Source organism: Phycodurus eques, chromosome 5 (assembly GCF_024500275.1).
Source record: "Phycodurus eques isolate BA_2022a chromosome 5, UOR_Pequ_1.1, whole genome shotgun sequence".
Taxonomy (NCBI): domain Eukaryota; kingdom Metazoa; phylum Chordata; class Actinopteri; order Syngnathiformes; family Syngnathidae; genus Phycodurus; species Phycodurus eques.
In genome coordinates this window covers 22908977-22931497 of record NC_084529.1, presented here as the reverse complement: position 1 = coordinate 22931497, position 22521 = coordinate 22908977, and the positions used below count along the sequence as shown (strand labels likewise).

The window sequence follows — 22521 nt, the reverse complement described above, 5'->3', positions numbered from 1 at the left end:
GGCACATACAAACAAACAACCATTCGCACTCACATTCACACCTACGGTCAATTTAGAGTCTCCAATTAATGCATGTTTTTGGGATGTGGGAGGAAACCGGAGTGCCCGGAGAAAACTCACGCAGGCACGGGGAGAACATGCAAACGCCACACAGGCGGGGCCGGGGATTGAACCCTGGTCCTTGGAACTGTGAGGCAGACGCTCTAACTTATTGATCAGGTAATTACAATAAATATTTGTTAAAGACACTTCTAGTTTTATAGAACATGCACACCAACATGTTAATGAAAATTATTGTAGTATTTCGCTGTATTATATTATTTCCGGCGGCACAGTGGCCGACTCGTTAGAGGGTCAGCCTCACAGTTCAGATGAGCTGGAGCCTACCAAAGCTGACTTGGCAAAACGCGCGGTACACCCTGCATCACACTCATGTTCACACCTGTGGACCGTTTTTACTCTTCATTTAATAAACATTCCTCTTTTTTTGGAACTCCACACATGAATGCTTGAGCTGAAATTCAAACATACGACCTCTTGACTGTGGGACAGACATGCAAACCACTAGTTCGCCGTGCAGCCCGTTAAAAAAAGAATTAAATGTAAATAATTCAGAAGAGAACCTAGCTGATGCTAAGATAGTATTTTGCATACAGTTAAACCATGAAAGCTTGTGCTTTTTTTCTTTTTTTTTGCATCCACCATAAGACTGTGAATCATCATATGCAAAGTCCAATCAGATTCTGAGCATCACTCTTACGTTGCTAATGCGAATGTGTCGTTTGACACACATTGACACACACACTCACACGCACTGTCCCTTCGCCTGCAGCTACACTCTCATCACTGGCAGCCGAGGTTTGGGGGGGGGTCTGTGGTGTGCATGACTGCGCAGAGTCGCGGCAGAAGGAGAGTGCAAGGAAGAGAGAGTGGGCTCCCGAGTGGAGCACGGAAGCTGCAAATGTAACAAGCGGCTTGCAGTGCTGATCTGATGGACAGCTGCAGCCAGCGAGTTCGGCCCTAACTCCGCTGAGGGGTGACTCTCTGGTCTTCTCTGAGAGGAGTTGAACTAGCGGGACAAGTTGCTGTGACATTGTGGAGCGAGCACTGGGAGTCTATTTTAGTCGCCCTGTCAGATGGCCATGGCCTGTAGTACAAGTGGCGCTGCTGGTGAGGGGGAACAGGGCGCCTGAAGTGGGCAGCAACAGCATGTCACGGCTGGACGAGGACAAAGAAGCGGCTTCGGCACTCTTCTTCTATTCGGTATGTATTTCATGTTTTTCCTCTTCTCCTATGGGCTTCGCTCCTGTTTTGTTGCGTGCTGGGAACAAAAGCGAAACCTTACGCTTGCTCCTTACTCAGCACTGGCTTGGAATATGTGTCTTGTTTCCAGCGAAGAAGTCTGTGTCCTTTACAATATGGTTCAGCAGACTGGTTGTGCTCTGCTAATTAGGTGGGTTAAAGCAATGTGTTCGCTATTAGCGGCAAGCAGGCAAGGGGATTCTCTTGTATTTGTATGCCTGACTCTTAAGTGTTATCTTTTAATCTCTGTGTTCTTCTCACTCGGGAGAATAAGCGGACAGGCTACTTGAAGTGAAGAATTTTGCGCACCAAAAGTAGGTCAGCTGGATATCTCCCTTGGGGGCATTAAATAGTATCAGGACCTGTACATTTTGGCTCTGCATGATGTGACACCAACACATTTTATTATACCAGAAGAATAACACTTGAAACGATTCTTACACAGCATGTGTTTGTTTTTTTCCCCAAGCCATAGACAGTTCATTGTTGCATTGCTTTTTATGACACCTCAATTGCACACAATTGATTTCTGATGACAAGATAACAAGAGACGTTCTTTTGCTCCATTGGGTATGTCTTTGACTAATTAGCAACAACATTTGTTGTTTGGCTATTAAGCTTATAGCAAAAAATACAAACCTGCACCCTATGGTCGTGTTCAACTTCGCTTGCATCAGATCAGTTATTAAATAATGCAGAGTAGGTAGAGGCCATTATACTGAGAGTGGGGACTCAGTGAATGAAAGACTGTGGACATGAATACCAGAATCAAGCAGCCTATTATCAATAGAGTCTATTATCATATTGTTTCCTTCACATATAATGCAAAAGCACATTTTGGTGTCTCTTTTGAACATTTTTAAACGCTTATTCTCTGTTTAGACAATATTTGAATTGCCACGTTTCATATGACACACCCAGGTATTGTGATGCGAAAGATAAATATGTGATGAGTGACTTGCCTTACAGGTTTTTGCTTGGTTAGAGCGTCTACAGTCACTGAGGCATACTCAATGTGTAGGTCAGCCGTGATGCATGTTGGGCGAAAAAAGGGTTGGTTCAAGCCTCTAGCTGTTTCTTGTCACAGTCTTGCTTCCGCTTAACGCTCTTGCACTGTGGTGCATTTGACTCCAGCTCTCACCAATATGTTGCATCTTTGTTACAGCCAACATATTGAACTTGAACAGCTTTATGGCATGAAGTGAAAACTAACAGCTGGTTGTATTCCGTGCTGGAATAATTCCCATATTTCCTTCAAATGAGACAGTTTCAATTCTGCAACATGCACATACGTATGTGGACATTGATAGCACGCCACACTACAGTAGACCACATTAGGAGCACTGTACTAAAGGGGTAACCATAGAAACAATACCCTTGCATCAGACTGCCAAACGCAAAGCTAGACACACCAGCCACTTCACTCAATACAACTAATGATATCCATAACAAGTTCTGTACAGTACTGCACAATATCAAATAATACATACATGTGTCACTGCACTTGCGCGCAAGTTAGATACATGCATGCAAATGCAATAATGTGTCACATTATGCTCTGAACTCACAAGACCTTTTTCATTTTTGAAATCAAATGTTGGAGATGTGTGATGAGCATGTCCTGACATCCAGTTGGCTTTAAAATCAATACGGTATATTATCAATTTATATTTTAATACTGGGGATCAGTCGAGTGTGTATGCTGCCTCACACCCAAAGTTCCCGCTCAGTTTTTAATTTAATATCAAGATAAGGGATTTTGACATCTTTTGATTGTTGAGCAACAATGGTAATGGTATCTCTGTCGCCATAGTATTGGATATAATCATGATGGTGACTGACCTTAAAGAGGGATGCACTGCTAAAAATTTTTCAGACTGTTATGAGTACAGGTACAGGTACTATTTGAGTACTCGCCGTTGAGAAGTCATGATACCTGATAATGCTATTGCGTCTTGCAATTGTGATTAAATTGTTTTCTTTTAATTGTCTTGTTCAAAAACATAAGGCACAAACCTTTCTTGAACATGGCATAAGTTCCACTCACATATAACACTGTTTATTGTTATTTCTGACAATTACCCAGTAACTGGCATCCAACTTGACATTTTTCTAACAGTCTTGCCACACATTTCACTTAAATGTAGCCTGCAACACAAGACATTTCAGTGAAGTGGTGGTGGTCTCAGTCTGAACAGTTAGAGGCACTGTAAAAGGAGTAGGCTACTGTATATAAGCAATGAAGAAGAACGTGGAGGCTGTGGATGTACAAGTAGGAATACAGTTGCAATGTTACTTCGTGTTAACTACAGTATAAAGTGACTAAAAATAAATTCAAGACTCCTTTTAAAATACCACAAGTTATGAAATCAAGCTGACAGGACAGGCAGTAGTACTTTATCACACCACCGCATAGTTCTTTTTACTCAATGTGCCATGCCGCAGCATGTTGCCTGCTGCAGCTTCAGACGGGGCTTGGTTGCCGGGCAGCCTGCAACAGCTCCATTCCCCATCTATTTTGCAGAGCATAATTTTAAGTCTGCTAACAAAGTGTTTCATACCTGTTTACCTTAAAGTATCTCCACACAGCTGTTTATGCTTCCTTCTCCATGTGCTTGGAAGGTATATGTAAGGTTGGTGAAGTGGTGGCAATGTCGTAGCATCGAAGGATTTTTCAAGTCATGATACAAGTATTGATATACAGTGTTCCCTCGCTATATCGTGGTTCACCTGTTGCAGATTCAGTGCATTGCAGATTTTTTTTCATATTCACATCATGCATAACTCAGGATTTTTAGTATATGCTTTAATTTCTTTTGTAAATAAATAAATGGCTTTCTAGCCTAAAACATCCATCCAGCCATTTTCTGTACCGTTTATCCTCACTAGGGTCACAGGCGTGCTGGAGCCTATCCCAGCTATCTTCGGGCGAGAGGCGGGGTAAAGCCTGAACTGGTCGCCAGCCAATCGCAGGGCACATATAAACAAACAACCATTCGCACCTACGGGCAATTTAGAGTCTTCCATCAACCTACCATGCATGTTTTTGGGATGTGGGAGGAAACAGGAGTTCCCGGAGAAAACCCACACAGGCACGGGGCCAACATGCAAACTCCACACAGCCGGGGCCAGGATTTGAACCCCGGTCCTCAGAACTGTGAGGCAGATGTGCTAAACAGTCAACCACCGTGCCGCTGCCAAAAACAATTAAACTAAAAAAAGAATATAAAGAAAATTCATTAAAACACATTACAAGGGGAAAAAATACATACTGTACAGTACTACTTTGCATTACTGTATGTTTAAGAGTTTAAAAGGTGTTTTTAAGAGTATGATCAAGGCTAATAGACGTGTGGGGAAGTCTGGGGAGGTTCATACAGCTTTAAAATATGTATCAGAAAAAATATGTGGTTGGTACTTTGCGGGGGTAGTCTGGAACCTCACCCCCTTGATAAACGAGGGATTACTGTATCAGATACCTTATTCTTAAATACTGTATTTCTCATGGGAGGCCCTTGTAAGACCACTTAATGAATTTTGAGTTGTCACTACTACAGATAATTAAAGAATTGCAGCTATTTGTTACAAAATGTATTGTGACCACACACACAACCTTCAAATTCAGATGACATTTTTAGTGATAAATTAATTTGTCATGCCAAGACCATGATTATTGATTTAATAGATACAAAAAAAAAATCATACAATACACAATATATAGACTTTATTGTTAGATTTTTATTATTGGCAGTGTACATTGCAGTGAAACTCTCCTTATCTTTAGTCACACTGCTTTCCACCATCGTGTATCATTTCCTGTATGAAGTGAAATATTGATGTTTTGGATTCCCATGCAGGCATCTTTCCAGCGCTCCAACAGTCATGACAAAGTACGCAAGATCGTCGCCGAAGAGGGCCGGGCTGCTCGGAACTTGATTGCATGGAGTGTCCCACTGGAAAGTAAAGAGGAGGAAGGTCAGTGCTTCTCAAGCATAATGTGTTTTTACATTAAGAAGCTATTTTAACAGGCCTTCTATTCCGCTATTCACACAAGGAGGCACTCTGCTCAGCTCCCACTCACAAGCCTCCCACACTTCCTCACTGCAGTTCTCTGTTGTTTTCTTCCTGTTTTTAGCCAATTTATTGCATCTAACGGAGATACATTGGCTGTATTGTCCTTTGTAACCGCAAAGATGAGTTAGTTTTCGTAGGTTAATTTATAACATGTTCATGATATCTTCTTCAAGTGTAAGAAATTTGAAATTTTTGAAAAGTTAAAGGATTAATGCTACTGTCACAAAGTACAGTGTAGCGCAGTGGTCAGCACCTGCGGCTCCGGAGCCGCATGTGGCTCGTTAATCCTTCTGCTGAACCGTCCAGTGGCTTTGGAGATTTGCCGTTTTGAACTCAAAATAGGTTATTTACATGAATCATATAGGTCCGATGAGTTTTCCCTGGGGGGGTCGCCGTCGTCATAGACTGTTTCATACTCTTTGAATGCTGGAAGCTAGATCCATTCCACACATCCACCCGCCTGACTGTATACTTCCAATAGGGCTATTTCATCCATTTTGTATATTGAATGCATGACAGCCATCCACAAACTGTCTGTTGGGTTACATTTGTAGTTTAATCAATTGTTTTAAAATGAATCATTTTCTCTGCACAGCAAAGTCCAAAAGTCACTCCACTGGTAGCTCAAGAGCTCAGAGGACCCATTCTGGGCAGCAAAGAAATAAGAAGCAGGTGGGTGCTTGATCCAACTCCACCAGAGGGCACCGTCTACCAATTTTAATATGGCTATTTACTCATGCTTCTTTAGAACTCAAATTCATCCAGGATTTTCACATGAAGTTGGGCTACAGTGGATATAAAAGGTTTCTGCACATTGTTCAAATGCCTTTCTTTTTTAATATAAAAAAAATATTATCAAGAAATTATTTCAAAACCTTTTCTACCATTAATGTGACCTATAACCTGCACATCTCTGTTGGAAAAATAATGAAAGGAAGGCTGACGGCTTTGTTCAGAATCAACCAATCACATTCAACTTCGTTATATGGGAGTCAGCAGACACCATTTAAAGTACCTCTGATTAACCCTAAATAAATCCAGCCTTTCTAGTAGGCTTTTCCTGCCATTTGTGTAGTCACATCTTCCAGCACGAGGCATGGTCTGCAGAGAGCTTCCACAGCATCAGAGCGATCTTATTGTTCAAATGTAACGGTCACGAGAAGGATACAAAATAATTTAAAAATTGTTAAATACACAACGGAACACAGTGAAGACAGTCATCATCAAGTGGAAAAAATATGGCACAAGCGTCGCATTACCACAAAGTGGACGTCCATCCAAAATTAATGAAAAGACAAATACAAAATTGGTCGGGGTGGCTGCCAAGAGGCCAACGGCAACATTGAAGAATTTGTGGCAAGTACTGGCTGTTTAGTACATGTGAAAACAATCTCTTCTGGCATTTGAACAAGCATGTGTAGACTTCACTGTGTCTCATTTGAAAAAGAGAAAACTTGTAGTATGTGAGCTGCAACAACAATTTTCTCTCTTCAGAATACTGGTGCGGAGAGTAAAAGCACAGCTGGTGCCTTGTTGGACAAGGCGACTGAGAAGAGCCCCACCAAAGCTCGGCAGCCTCGCAAAGTGGACCTTCGAGCACGCTACTGGGCCTTCCTGTTTGACAACCTGCGGCGTGCGGTGGATGAGATCTACGTCACGTGCGAGTCCGATCAAAGCGTCGTAGAATGCAAGGTCAGCGCATTTGAAAAAAAATTGCTTGGACATAAACTCCTCGACGGAACTACACAAATTAAAGCCTACTTTTTGTGATTGTGCTCATCATCAGCTTGTTGTTGGTGAGAACACTAGAGGGAGCCATTGACATCTAAATATTATCACAGGGCATGGTCTTTGCAGCCTGCTCTGAATATTGCTGACAGGTTGTAAACAGCATGATATGTGTTTTCTTCAGCATCTGGCTTTTTCTGATAATGTGGTTATTCGCTTTTTGTGTTGAATATTTTTTGTGCTACGTTTTGAATGGCTGATTAGCGCTTTCTGTCTTGTATTGATTCCTCTGCCATGCTGCATTATGCCGAGCATGGTTTTGGTGATGGTCTGCGGTCAGGACTGTAGCCATGATCCATTCGGTGTGATCATTACATTGTCAATCTGGCAGCTAGTTTTTTTTTTTTTTTATTAAACCCCCTCATCTCAAGACACACTAATGCTGTGGATCTGGGTACTGCTCATAATCCCCATCCCACCCAGTTTGGGCCCATTGGAACTTGATAGATGATGGAGTCATTCCGAATGAGAGTGCTCAGACAGCCTCCTTTACTACAATCCCCCAGTGGAATTGTTGGCTGTTCTCACATAATTCCATCTAAAGAAAATCCATGAATAAAGCCTTCATTTTGGAAAACGTAGATGATGTTATTGCTGCTCTAGCAACTCCTAGCACCTCTTTAACCCAGACCCTTCTGCATGTTTTTCTGAATGCACAGTGCAGTCAAGATTACACATCGTCTGTACATACCTTCAAGATATTTCAATTTGGTCTTTAGACATTGGGTAAAACTTGTTTTGAATGAAGTTATTCATTTGTTTTGTGTGCATGGATGGACCACTGGCTTTTACTGACTCACCTAATGGCGAGACCTCTGAGGTTAAACATGTTGTCATTCATCATGAAACGTTATGTGAGGGTTGTATTTAGGTAAGTGTGCCTGTTAACATGCTAAAAGCCACTTTACGATGCCTCTACACGCTGTGGACTTTGTCCGTCAGAGGACCAGCTCGGCCTTCATTACCAAATGAGCAGCGAGCTATAGAGGCGGTCTTTGTTAACCAGCTCCAATCATCAGAGCTGCTGCTGGACACATCTTTCACTGGCCTGACTTGTCTATTAACTAAAAGCACTGTGAAGCTTTACTCTCAATTACCACTCCCTTCACAATCCCCATCCATCAGTTGTCTGGTTTCATTAGAGCTTGGGAGGGTGTGTTGTGGCCATAATGGGGGGTAGCGCCCAATCCCAAAAGCCCAACACCTCTGGGACATCTGAAAGACCAAGTCCAGATAAGAGCCATTCCCTTATCAAAAATGTACCTTCTCTGTTCTTCCTCAGTGTTCTGCGCACATGAACTTGTGTGGGCTTTCCGGCAACTTTCATGTGTCCAGGTTTCAACTGTTCTTCGCTTCTAAATTTCTGTTTATTTAAATTTAGATTTTAATGGGATGGCAAATTCGCTCTATAAATGATCTGAACTCCTGTTTCCATGTCAGTGTTATCCTGAGATGAATAACAATGGCCGGACGAGTTGTGCCATTGAGAAGGTCTGCATGGATGTTGGTCAACGTCCCGTAGCTTGATGTCATGTTCATCTAACTAGAGACTGAACCAAGCGGTGCACTCTTTTCACCTGAAGATAATTCCACACAATCGATCAAATACTTAAAGAGCTATTAATCGACTGAGTGATTATTAGGCCCATCTTCTTTTTACGATTAGTTTTAGTAGTTGACGGATGGATCCAGAAATTCTTAAAAATATTCAAATTCGGTCTACCATTATTGTGGATATACAAATATTGTTGATGTATTTTGAGTTTGACTTTCATAAATATAGTCATGGTATTATATTTTTGTATAGATGTGCAAGTCATTTAGTCCATTAGTAAAATACATTTCTATGCTAAGTTTTTTTGGAATCTACATACATTATTTTGTCAACTCCTCCTTACAAAGTGGTCACATTTGTTTAAGGCACATAGTCTGGTTGTTATTTAGGTACTAGCTGTTTTAAGTGTGTATATTTTCTTTGTTGGCAATATTGGATTGGTTTGCAGTTGATTTATCATACTGCTTTTTTCACATTCTTCTAGGTTTTTGTAATTTTGTATTTATTTACTTTTTCTCAGGAAGTGCTGATGATGTTAGACAACTACGTACGGGATTTCAAAGCCCTCATAGACTGGATTCAGCTTCAGGAGAAGCTAGAGAAAACCGATGCCCAGAACAGGTGATCTCTTTGTCTTTCAAACGCATTCATTTCCTGTTTGTTTGCTGTCATCCCTGCCCCCCACTCCCTGAGGTTAAACTGTGTGACCACAAAGTGCTGGCGTCTGCTCACTGGCTTTGCGGCTCAAACAGAGAGGATCAATAGCCTTGGCTTCCTTTCAAAACGATGCGCAAGTTTATTCAGTTCTCTTTAACACAGAAGCCACTGCAAGCGTAATTTGACTGACTTTATGAAATTGCTCATCTAAATCTTATGTTGTCCAAGTGTACTGTGTCTATATACAGTAGCTGCAAGTATTTATTTGCGTCGGCTCAAAACCACTTGTTTTAATTTCCAGGCCTACCTCTTTAGCCTGGGAATTACGTAAGATGTCACCTGGACGTCACGTGGTCCCTAGCGCCTCTGCAGACAGAATGGTTTCCTCCCCAGGTGCACGTCGCGCCCTTAACTTTGGGTAAGCCCTTTCTCTCTCTGTTCTACGGTGCGGTGCCAAGATTTGTCGCCAATATCAATGGGCGTTTACTTTGGTCTATTTGTGTTATTGTCTACACAAACAAATTAAAAATACCAATACACCAATGTTACTTTTACAAAGATAATAATACTCAGCTTTGACACTCTCAGTTAGGTATTATTAGTGTAACAGTATGTTTACTGGTTTTTGGCATACTATAAAACGGCATTGAGTCATACTTAGAGGTACAGTATTTATTATTTTGGTTACCTTTCCTACCTTTTAGTTTTAAAGTCATCACTGTGAATTACATGTGCAATATTGTTCAATGGGTACTTGTCTGACAGTGTTAGTCAAATTTGAGCCATGTAACGTAATTTCAAAATCTTTCAAGGCTCCTTGTTGAGCTCATTAGATTGTACAGGTGTCCCCAAAATTGTCTTGCAAATGTATATATGAATAATGTATCGTGTAGTACAGTTTAATTGTGACTGACAGTGGTTTCTGATGCTATGTCCAATTCTTTGTTTTTTTATCAGTTGAATGTGTGGATGAAAGTGTCAGTTAAAGACTGCTGAAACATTTGTTCTGTGTAGGCGGTGCTCTGTAATCCGATGCTGCCGGATATGGATATTGATTGTTCTTTTACAACTGATTTGAGACTGGCAGTGGAGTGTGAATTGACCAGATAAAATGGAATGAATACAAAAATTGTAATCCACTTCTTAATCATTGACTTGTTGGGTTTTTATTCATTTACTGAGATATATAATATTTATATTTTATTCAGTGGTGCCCCACCCGCCCTGGCCGCAGCCCGCCTATCCCTTACTGGCCCCAGTTGGGCAGACCGAGTGAAGTGTACTCAATCTACCCAAAGTTCTAGTCAGCTGATGACTTCTCCAGTGGAAAAGCCAAGTAAGACATCCCTCACTGTACAAACCTAGAATGAAACACTGAAAAGTAAAGAACGGAATGGGACGTAGTAACATTTTGGTTTTCAGGTAAAAAGGATGCTGAAGGCTGGGAGACTGTTCAGCGAGGACGTGCGGCCAAGCCTCGCTCCGCCACCATGATTGCCAAGGTCAGTCCGGTCTTGGCCACTCATGTCGCCCCAAAGCAAAACAGCACAAGAAATCTGTCAGTTGTGCCACCACAAGAAGAGCCACCCATCTGCCCCCAGTGCCCCACTCATGTGGACGCAACCAAGTTGGACTCTGAGAAGAAAGTCCCTACACTCCAGGATCCCCCCGATGAGGTTAAACATCCAGTAAGCGGGGATACAGTAGAGGTACTTAGGTCCACTACATCATGCCATCCATCTCCCACAACGAGAGATAGTGATTTTTCATGATGCGTAGAGAAATATGAGACGGTTTCATCAACCACATTGTTTTTATTTTGGGCTCATTAGGTGCAGAAACACACAGCTTTCATTAGATGGGTTTCGGTGGCTGTAATTCCTTTTTCACTCATGAAATTCACACTTATTAACACACATTGTTTATTCATCCTCTGGTTTTAAAATCCAAATCTTATCCATCTTAAAATTTGGATCAGAATTGGGTGTTGAGGGCATGCCAATAGCAAGATTCCCTGCATGATTTGTTTTTGTTACTGCTCTGGTGAAATGCATGTTTTAATGGAGCTTGCATCTGCTTGTGTGTGTGACTGTCGGTGCAGCCCCCAGCAGAGAATGCACAAGACTCGGGGCTTTGTGTCGCCGCACCCTGTGACGACGCGTCTCCCTCTATAGCTGATCTCACCCCTTGCCAAGCCCCAGAGCCCACCCTCTGTTCAGCTGCAACCCCACCAGCAGACAGGACCTTATCAGTCCCACTCCCTGCCCTTGCCCGCTCCTCATCCCCAGAGCGACCCCAGATGGATGGGCTCGGTGGACCGTTGGCCTTGGGGGACAGTGTGGCTGAGGGGTGTGCATCGCAAGGCATGGCCACATCTGCTCCACAACAGGCTGAGACTCCCATGGCGGCGATGAAACTGGAGAGTGTGCTGGACCCCACAGAGCTTTCTACTGTGAGTGCTGAGAGATGGAGGAGCAGAGGGAGGGGTGGTCCTGGAGTTGGTAAGAAGGGGAGTCCAGGATGGTCCCACGGGTGCTTCACCGCCTAAACAAAGTCTATCTAGCAGCCCCCTGACCAAATATGTCGGCAAGACTACATAGTTGTGTATGGTGTAGTTTAAGCACCATTCACTGTGAAGAACAGCTGTAAGTACCGTAGATTTTTTTTATTTTTTATTTTTTTTTTTAAAGCAACTACTGTCCTGTTAGCCCCAAATCTTTTAGTTCATCTTGTCAAATATGAACAAACCTGAAAAAGGGAAGTACTGTACTTAACACTGGCTTGGGTGTTAATATTAACGATTACTACTGATCCACAGTGGTTCATACACTTAATCATGATGGATGATTTTTAATTTTAATCATTTTTAATTGACTTGTTAATTTCTCTTCTTGGGTAGGCCACAATCACATGTCATTTGCATGCCCCTCATAAAGCAATGCACTGTGTTAAAGCTAATCTGTGATTTCATATTGTCAATTCAGGGAAAACAAAAAATGCAAAGTAGTTTGCTCCTTCCACCATCTCTTCATCCTCACAGTAAATGTGCCCTGCATGACAGTGGAATGCTTTCTCACTTGTGATTCTTGTAACAGTCCTGTGATTGAAAGTGTGATGAGGTTGATCTGGCCTTCCTTTAAATCTGAATCGGCCACCAATGGACAAATTTAGACCAGCTACCATTTTATTATCAGAAACCCTGTTATTTCTGTCATAGTGTGTATGATGACACATGCACCTTGTGTCCAGCCTCAGTCCATGGCAGAGGTCCTGGCTAAGAAAGAGGAGCTTGCTGACAGACTGGAGAAGGCCAACGAGGAAGCGATCGCCAGTGCTATTGCAGAAGAAGAGCAGCTGACCAGAGAGATTCAAGCAGAGAACAACGAACTGGAGACCGACAACGAAAATGACTTCCCGGTTAGACAAATGGCAAATTTCACTCCCTAAAGATCATACTTATTTACATTGTTTTCCTGCACTCTCTTAAACTCTTCCAGGCTGGCATGGCTGAGGGAGGATGTGGACCCATTATGGAGTGGAGTGAGGTGTTGGCAGATTATGATGGTATGGATTTCCACATGCCAGCTCTAAATGAAATATTTTAAAATGGGTTAAAAATGTTTTACACCACAGATATTTTCTTTATCCACCTTTTGCAGCGAGGGAGGCATGGCGTCAAAATACCTCATGGGGCGACATGGTGGAGGAGGAGCCTGCTCGACCTCCTGGACATGGGATCCATATGCATGAAAAACTGTCCTCACCGTCACGCAAAAGGTGCAGTTTCTTTTTTTCTCTTTTTAACTCATCACAAACAGCTTTACCACATGTTAAGTGCCTTGTGAGGTTCAATTCAACTGACTCATTTGCAGGCCCTTCACCTTATTTTGACAAGAATTTAACCCAACAGACCATGTCAAAGGCCAATTTTCAGTGTCTGACAATCTGCTAACTGTTAAGCTACCAATTGAAGTCCCTCAGCATGACACAGGGCTTATCAGAGTCTGAAATAGTGTTGGGCTATGTTAACAAAAAGCTGAATGATTTATGAAGATATTTCTGACAGGACTATTGCAGAATCGAAAAAAAAACATGAAGAGAAACAGCTGAAGGCTCAGCAGCTGCGGGACAAATTGCGAGAGGAAAAGACCCTCAAACTGCAGAAGCTTTTGGAGAGGGTGAGTGACAACTTGTTGAGCAGATGGAAATGGGTATTTCATATTTAAAGGAACTTAGATTTTTTTTTTTTTCACCACACCTTGTGGCTTTATACAGGTCAGCCATAAATGCGCATCTAAGAACGCCAACTAAAATCCACCCCATTTATAAAAAAAAATAAAATAAAAATACAAATGTTCACCATGCCGTGGCAAGTGAGTCTTTAACCATAACTGGACAAACACAAATGTACACATGTTGGCATTGTAACCCAATGTGGAGACAGCGGGAATAGAAACAAAGTGATTGAAAAGCAAAACCTGGCTCGCTATTTTCACTTTCTGCAGGAAAAGGAGGTGAGGAAATGGAAGGAGGAGTTGTTGGAGCAACGGAGGAAGATGATGGAGGAAAAGCTGTTGCATGCAGAGTTAAAACGAGAGCTGCAACTCCAGGCCATTGTGAAAAAGGCTCAAGAGGAAGAGGCCAAGGTAGGTCGGCGGAGTTAACAGTGACACTCATTTGCTTTGTCTGAATTGTGTTACATCATGTTGTTCTAGGCCCACATTTTATGACAATAGAGACACACAATTTCTCTGATATCGTGATTGTGTGTTCCTATGTCTCATTGTCCTTTTAGGTAAATGAAATAGCATTCATCAATACTCTTGAAGCACAGAACAAGAGACATGATGCCTTGGCGAAATTAAATGAATATGAGCAACGGCTCAATGAGCTCCAAGAGGATAGGCAGAGGAGACAGGAGGAGAAGCAAGCCAGAGATGAAGCTGTGCAGGTGCGACCAAAACATTATCGTTGGTCTACTCATTTGATGCATTTAATGCTTGCTCACATCCCGCTTTACTGCTTTGGTAGGAACGTAAACGAGCCCTTGAAGCTGAGCGGCAGGCACGCGTGGAGGAGCTGTTGATGCGGCGCAAGGAACAGGAGGCTCGTATTGAACAGCAGCGGCAGGAAAAAGAGAAAGCAAGAGAGGATGCAGCACGGGAGAGAGCTAGGTTAGTAGTTTGTCAGTTTTGGGTGGGCTTGTGCAATAAGGCCATTTTTATATATATTTTTTAAGGCCATTTATTTTATTTATTTTTTTTACTCTTTTTACCACTAAAATCAGTTTTCCAAAATTATTTTTTTGTTTGTTCCCCTTTTGCTTATAGAAAAAGCAAATGACTTCCTCAAAACAAGTTGTACTATTTCTACTGATACCAATCAAGCTTTGAAGCTTATGGATATTGTAAAATAAGTGCCTTTTGGAAAATGTCCATTTTTGTCAAAAACATTTACTGTGTGTAAATGAGTTGAAAAGCAACAACCTCTGGTGCTCATTTGATAACCAGACAAAAATGTTTACGTGCACCCCCTTTTATTTTAAATAATGGTAAATCTTTCCCACTTACCCTAGAATCATGATGTCCTTGTGGACATCTCCATATTGATATAAAAGATTTCGTTGATATTTTCAGATGGTGAAGGGGGCATAATTACAGATGTCCACATACATTTTGTTGACAATTGGTCACAGTTGTGTGACATTAAGCAATGTTAAGCTTTTTTACATTAAGCGTGGACTGTCGGAGGATAAAAATATCTGAATTACGTCAGTGCATGCACACAGAGCACAATAGTTCTTTCAAAAACCTCATTAAATATGGATAATAATTCATGGTTTGAGCATATGGATAGCAGGAAATTAATAGTGCGCAATATACATAGGTTAGAAGGGGTTTCCTGAATTTTTGGGGTGTGCATTGTACTCGAGCATATTGTACATGAGAAATTGCGGTAATTGTCTAGCCCAATATTATATATTTATTCACTGTTGTTTTACACCTATTTTCTATATTGTGTCGAAAGAGACCGAGAAGAACGTCTGGCTGCTCTTAGTGCAGCTCAACAGGAGGCCATGGAGGAGTTACAGAAGAAAATCCAAATGAAGGTAAGTTTATATAGGGCTCACTTTGCTTCTCTAATAGACACCATGCAAGGCCCCCCGTTTAGCAGCTGACCCCTCGCTTTCTGTTTGCTTTCCAACAGCATGACGAGAGCAGCCGCAGGCATATGGAGCAAATGGAGCAGAGGAAAGAGAAGGCGGCCGAGCTCAGCAGCGGCCGACACGCGAACACAGACTACGCCCCCAAGCTCACGCCCTACGAACGCAAGAAACAGTGCTCACTCTGCGCTGTTGTGGTATGGACATCTTGTTAATAAGGAGACCCTCATGGACTCTTTAAGGAATTCATTATGGACATGAGAAATTCTAACTAGTGAGGGAGTCTGCCCTTTTATTTACTGTATACAGTACAATATCAAATAGACGTTGTGTAACTTATCCCCCCTTTGTGTCAAATATAATAATCACAAAATGACTATGCAGCCAAAGGTTTTGACGCTGCCACAATGAAATAACTAATAGAATAGTTACAGGAGAAAATATTAAAATAGACTTCAGTCAATAAGCTCCACCGTTTTTTTCCCAAGTGTCATTCAGGCACTGTTATTTGTGAAAATCTGGTACACTTGTGGATGTATTTGAACTAGGTACACCTGAAACACTGTTTCTTTGTGTAACTTCATGGGAAACTCAAAATTAATCAGCCAAGATATCAGGAAGAGAGTTGTGGACTTGCGTAAGTCTGCTTCATCTTGGGTGCAATTCCCAGATGCTTGAAGGTTCCACGTTCAAACAATTATTTGCACATATAAGCACCACAGAAATGTCCAGCCACCATACCGCTCAGCAAGGCGATGGGTCATGTGTCCAGAGATTATGTGCATATCAACACAAGAACAAGACTGTGTAAAGATGCTGGCTGAAGCTGGTAAGAATGTGTCATTAACCACAGTGAAACAAGTAGAGTGTGTGTGTGTGTGTGTGTGTGTGTGTGTGTGTTTGTGTATGTGTAAAACAGCCATTATTCCAAAAGAAACATAAAAAGACTGGTTACAGTTTGCAAAAGCATACAGGGACAAATATCTGTTTTTGGTGACCTGTGGGCTGACGAAACAAAAATTTAACGATTGTTATATTTGATATTTGAGTTATATTTGAGGAAAAATAGGGACGCTTGCACGCATTGAGAACACAATCCCAAGTTTGAAATACGGGGGTGGCAGCAAGCATCATGTTGTGGGGTTGTTTTGCTGTAGGTGGGACTGTTACACTTCAAAATAGATTTCATCATCAGGAAAGAACATTATCTGGAAATACTGAAGCAACATCTCTTGACGTCAGCCAGGAAGTTAAAGCTTGGACAAAAATGGGTCAAATTGATAATGACCCAAATGAAACATACTGCCAATATGGCTTAAAGATAACAAAGTCAATGTTTTGGATTGGCCATCACCAAGCTCATCTCCAGCTCCATCTCAGACCTATTGAAAATGTATGGGCAGACCTGATAAGGCTTGTGTGAGCAATGTGGCCTACAAACTTGGCTTGGTTAAATCAGTTTTGTCAGGAGGAATGGGCTAAATTCCTGGCAACTAATTGAAAAGCTTCTGGAAGGATATACAAAACATTTGACCCAAGTCATACAGTTTAAATGCAATGGTATTAAATGTATGCAAACTTCTGACTTTTTAAAGAAAATAATATAAAAAAATGTAAAATGAAATCATCCCATTAGTCTGGCATTTAGCAAATAGAAATAATTTTGCGAATCCTAATTGGCCAAAAACAGGAAAGGTTTCATCTGGTTACATGTCAGACAGCGAGAGGGGGGGGTGTCTTTTTATATATAGTATATGTGGACATCTGGTTTCAACTTATATTTAATTGGTGAAATAAAAACAAATTGAGATCGGTTGACTTATGGAACAAAATGATCTACTTAATTCTGCTTTTCCCTGAGAGGAGCAGCAGTTGCAGGTCATGTCCTATTAGCAAAAAACAACCAAGAGGTATATCATTTCACCAGCATACCGTGGGGCTCTGATGACCCCTTCTGCCTCAGTCTCCATTGTGTCCGCAGCAGTGACCTCTGACTCTGTGTTTGCAGATCACCTCAGAGGTGCACCTGTTCAGCCACACCAAGGGCAAGAGACACCAACAGGCCGTGCGAGACAGTAGCAGCATCCAGGGACGGGAGCTATCCGACGAGGAAGTGGTGCGTATAAACCTGCCAATGACACGCATGTTCATCCTCCTAAATAATGCCACCCCGTTGCTGCTTGTGTTTTGTAATAGGACAAAGAAACTGATGACTGTCTTTTATGGCATATGCACCCCCACTCATCCACCACCACAGATCAGTTTCTTGCTTTGTGCGATTGCAAATGGGCCTTGAAATGTACACAGTCAGGGTTCAGTGCTCCAGTGGAAGGGTGACATCACCTCATCACACTGCTTTTTTTTTGGTGGGGTGGGGTGGGGGGGGGGGTGCATTGAGCGCTTTCCATGGGAAGGTAGCCAGCCCATTAATGCAAGTTAACCTCTCAGGCTGCAATATGAGATTGGCTTTTCAGCGCTGCTCATTGTGAGGCTGACAACTGTTGGTGCTATACGCGGCACCTTTGGCCCCAGTAGCTCTTTCATTCAAAGACTTTCTTTCCCCACTCTTCTGAGAATAATTGATATGCCCGCCATCCTTCCTCTCAGGTATTTCCTTTCTAAACGTAGGCCAGTTTGTTCCTTTTGACACTTCAATAAACAAGGCAGTGGTAAATTGGAATTTATTGTATTGCCAAGCAAGTGTACAAACATAAGCAATGGTATCACTGAGGATGATGGAGCAAAAATAGAGGGTAGGTAAGAGTGTAACCTATAATAGTTTTATAGTAAACAAAAATAAAATGTGACAACATATATAATTAACATGCATGCAAATCAGTCGCCTTTTAGTCTGTAAATCAGTTTTATCAATCTCTATCTGGCTGGTTTAATGTGCTTGCAAGGCACATGTCTTTTGTTAGATGCCATATTTATTGATTACCTTTATATGCCGGTGGCTCTTGGCAGGGTTGCCCAGCACTAGGGACAGCGAGGCTGCAAAGAGCATTTGCAAAGTAGTGACCTCCTATAAGAACCAAATTGTCCTGGATGTCTGGTTGACGCTGTTTCAATGGCCCATAAATTGAGAACCTTGCTGAAATATTGAGAGTGCCAGCTGAAGTCCCCCTCTCACTGTTTTGAAATCTGACACTCGACACCTTTCCAGCAATGAAGTTGCTCGTATAAAGAGACGAAGACGACTTTCAGTTCAACGTGGGTGTCAGATTTGGATTTATGACATGTCCCTGCTGTAATGTCATCAAAAGGATGTAGTTTGGTACAAAAAATGTCATGCAAACCACTGAAGACTGTAACCCCATTTAGTGTCATATCACTTATCGTCTAGTAGCCGACATGAAATTCAGCTGTTTGCTCAACGCCAAATGGAAAGCTACCCGCTTGGCCCTTTTGTGAGTAACAAAAGAGGCGCTGGGTGACCATATCGCATAGAATGTGTATTTGTGTGGGCTTTTAGATCTATGATAGCTCTGTCTGTGTCAGAGAAAGGGAGGGATGTTTAGAGGCCGGTCATGTTTCTCCCACCAGAGGCAATATGTGATATTGTGCGGCACCGCAGCTCTCAGGCCACTGTATTTGCTCCTTTGTCATAATGGTTCATTGGTATACACCTGTCTGGCACCATGTTAGACTGTCTCAAACATTCTTAGTGCCACTGAGTTTACCTTAGCCCTTATTGTTAATAACTGTATCTGTATTTGCTAAAGCATCAACAGCTGCCTGTCAGCATTTTTTTTCTGATGTCACAGCATAATACTTCAATTCATACCTTTTTATATTACCAGTATGATATATTTTTGGCAAAGTTGTTTTGGATGCATTATAGAAACAATTCCCTTAGGTGAGTGGAAGGCGCACTCGATAGACTCAGAAGATTACTGATTGCAAGTGGGATGACATCTATGGTTATGGGTCATGACTGACCTGTACTATGAAGGAACATTGGGCAAAACAACAGAAAATAAAAAAAGCAGGCTTAAACACTTCAAAAATGTAGTGAATAGGTTTGACTATGGAATTTACATTTTGTTCCTTCAGATCCAAAAAGAATTTCTATTTTTAGATGAAATCTAATCTTAACTCATTTCATGTTTTAAGATTGTACATCCTGATCTAACTGGAGATTAGAACGAATGGGTATTTTCCAAATCAAAGTTACCGGTACATTCCTGCCAAATGCCCAATCTGGGTCAGATTCAAAGGAATCTTGTTTTTCCATTATAGCTTCTGACTAGGGATGAGCATAATCGTCAAATAACGGATCGTTAAAGCTTTGGTGGGTTGTGTGGAATTAATTGTTGGTTAATCACTTCATGAAACAATTGATGCAAAAGGAAATGCACTACTTGACTACCCCCCCGCAGGAGCACTGCTGTTTCAGTCTCAACAATAGTGGTCTAAAGAAAGACAACATGGTTTAAGCTATGAGCTATGTCAACATTGATTAGGCAATTCACGCTGGCAGCATTTTTTGTGTGCAGTATAACACTTGCATGGAAACAGGCGTTCCAAACATTCACAGAGATTGCCCCATCCCATAACAAATATCTAAAATGTAACAGTGTATTGATAAATTGATTGTTACTTTACAATTACACTCAATAGACTGATGCATACAATCTACATTCAATCAGCTTTTAGGGCATTATTTATTCATGAGCTTTTTCATGCCTTTAACTTTGACTATGACACCTGTATTACGTTCCACTGTGGTGAAACCCTTCATTCAGCCAGCAGGTGCAAAAGCACTTGTGACCAAAAGCAATGGCATCCCACACACAGGTTTAGTTTGACTTCTCAATGGAAGTCCTTTATCTGTGAGGCCTATCCTCTGGGGTGATGGATGACAACATAATTTGGTAATTAGATTCGCGCACATGCAGCATGTCGCTCAAATTGGGTTTTGTACGTTACACAATCACTTGGTGGAAGTACATAAATGGTCAAAGCAACTCCTATAGCCTTAGGCCATGTCCATGGGTGGGGGTTGGACTGTTCTGGAGGTAATTATAGGATACAGTGGTGTTACATACAGACATTTATTGGGATTATTTTTGCTACACAAACCTTTCTTGGTTGTCATGTTTGTCGTCATCCCCTGAAATGTATTTACATGGTAAAGCAATTCATGTTTTTATTGTTTATTATTGCGTAATAATAAAAAGCGATAATTTCTGTGATGCAAATTGAGGAGAAGTTGAGGAGAAAAAATAGTGCTGAGGAAAAAGAAAATGAAGCAATTAGTATTTTCCTGCACTTTTTACATTTAAAAAAAAATCAAGCATTTAATTAATGGTATAGTTAAGTGGTTTGTTTAACAATGTGTTGGGATTTTTGGATGAACAATATATTTCAACAACAGAGCTGCTCTCATGTTTGATTTTCTGTAAAATTGTCACCGTTATTTGTACATTTTACTATAGCCACTTTTTCTTATCCCCTTTTTAATCACCTGTTTTACTGTGTAATTTTTATAAAAGCCCTTTTAGGGACGGGTGTTGCAAATCAGCATTTGGTACAAATACAATGATACTTGCATGGGATGCCTGTTCTCAGTTGTCTATATTTTTGTATCTGTCCCTATACAAATAAAATAAAAATGTCCCACTTGTGTGTGTACTTTAGGAGCACCTTTCCTTGAAGAAATACATTGTGGATATCGTTGCCGACAGCTCAGTTTCCTCTGAGAGTGTAAAGGATAGCGAGGAGAAGCAAAAGGCCCGCAAGAAGGCGAAGAAGCTTCGTGCCAGGATGAATTCCAGGTCAGCATCTAATCTCTACCTCAAGATCCACTTCAGAAGCACAGGTGGCAAAACTGGACTTTTTGTGGTTATTCCAAAAAAAAAAAAAAAAACATGTTATCTGCATCCTTACTGTCCACAAGTTAACACTAACGACCTTAATTTATGGGCACTTTCAATGACTGCACGGCAGAACAGCCGATCGGCCTCTCGGCCCTAGCCCTCCACCTGTAAAGAGCAAATTGCTGCCCTGCCTTTGCCTGCATCTCTCTCTGTAGAGAGAGATGCAGGCATCTTTATTTGCCAAGTATGTCCAAAAAACACACAGGGAATGTGTCTCCGGTAATTGGAGCCGCTCTCGTACGACAACAGACAGTCAATTGACAGAGAACACTTTTGGCACATAAAGACATTGAGAAAAACAGTCACTGCGCAATAAAGGGTTGCTAGTTATCTGGTAATGCCAGTACTTTTTTTATTTTACTTTTTTGACAAATGTGCAAAAAGATGCAGAGTCCTCTAGCACTTAGAGCAGTTCGAATGACTAATATTGCAATATTGCAAATGGAGCAGATGCTACTCTGGCATGAGTGGCCCGTATTGGTCAACAACAGATATGCAAATAGCGCAGCGTGGCGAGAATACGACAGTGAGTGCACGAGTAATGTATAATTGGCCCGACAGAACTGTGACAACAAACTCAAGACAAAAAGACAAAAAATTGCCAGCATGTTGCAATGGAATTGCAACTTCTTAAACACTTAGGTGACACTCTTAGGTGTTTAAGAAGTTGATTGCAAGAGGGGAGAAGCTGTTGGAATGTCTGCTAGTTCTAGTTTGCATTGATCGGTAGCGCCTACCTGAGGGAAGGAGCTGGAAGAGCCGGCCGGTGACCGGGATGTGGATGGTCCTAGAGGATTTTGCACGCTCTTGTCTTAGTTCTGGCAGCGTGCAAGTCCTCAAGGGTGGGTAGGGGGGTACCGACAATCCTTTCAGCAGTTTTGTTTGTCCGTTGCAGTCGGAGTTTGTCCTTTTTTGTAGCAGCACCAAACCAGACTGATGGAAGAACACAGGACTGATTTGATGACCGCTGTGTAAAACTGGCACAGCAGCTCCTGTGGCAGGCCGTGCTTTAACTGGCTCTCAGAACATGGAGCGAAAGATATTTGATTTTAATGATGAGAATGGACATTGTATATTTTAAATGTTTAAAAAAATATATA

At 41.6% G+C, this 22521-nt stretch overlaps 1 protein-coding gene across 7 annotated transcripts in view; it reads left to right on the top strand.

Annotated features, from left to right (window-relative positions):
- Window positions 1-22521, top strand: part of scaper (S-phase cyclin A-associated protein in the ER) — a 69113-nt gene that overhangs the window by 1763 nt on the left and 44829 nt on the right. For 2 of the 7 annotated variants that reach the window (XR_009768640.1, XM_061678129.1), the window contains exons 2-20: window positions 5160-5277; window positions 5972-6048; window positions 6871-7068; window positions 9240-9340; window positions 9678-9794; window positions 10585-10712; window positions 10799-11085; window positions 11478-11828; window positions 12626-12793; window positions 12874-12940; window positions 13036-13153; window positions 13443-13554; window positions 13882-14022; window positions 14172-14327; window positions 14408-14550; window positions 15404-15485; window positions 15584-15736; window positions 17548-17655; window positions 21183-21319. Coding sequence is in view for 6 of the 7 variants with exons in the window: in XM_061678129.1 (XP_061534113.1) it covers window positions 5160-5277; window positions 5972-6048; window positions 6871-7068; window positions 9240-9340; window positions 9678-9794; window positions 10585-10712; window positions 10799-11085; window positions 11478-11828; window positions 12626-12793; window positions 12874-12940; window positions 13036-13153; window positions 13443-13554; window positions 13882-14022; window positions 14172-14327; window positions 14408-14550; window positions 15404-15485; window positions 15584-15736; window positions 17548-17655; window positions 21183-21319 (2762 nt within the window). In the remaining variant the exon portion in view is untranslated. Of the gene's footprint in view, window positions 1-895; window positions 1264-5159; window positions 5278-5971; window positions 6049-6870; window positions 7069-9239; window positions 9341-9677; window positions 9795-10584; window positions 10713-10798; window positions 11086-11477; window positions 11829-12625; window positions 12794-12873; window positions 12941-13035; window positions 13154-13442; window positions 13555-13881; window positions 14023-14171; window positions 14328-14407; window positions 14551-15403; window positions 15486-15583; window positions 15737-17547; window positions 17656-21182; window positions 21320-22521 lie in introns of those variants that run through there. The other 5 variants (XM_061678131.1, XM_061678132.1, XM_061678130.1 and 2 more) reach the window with 5 other exon arrangements.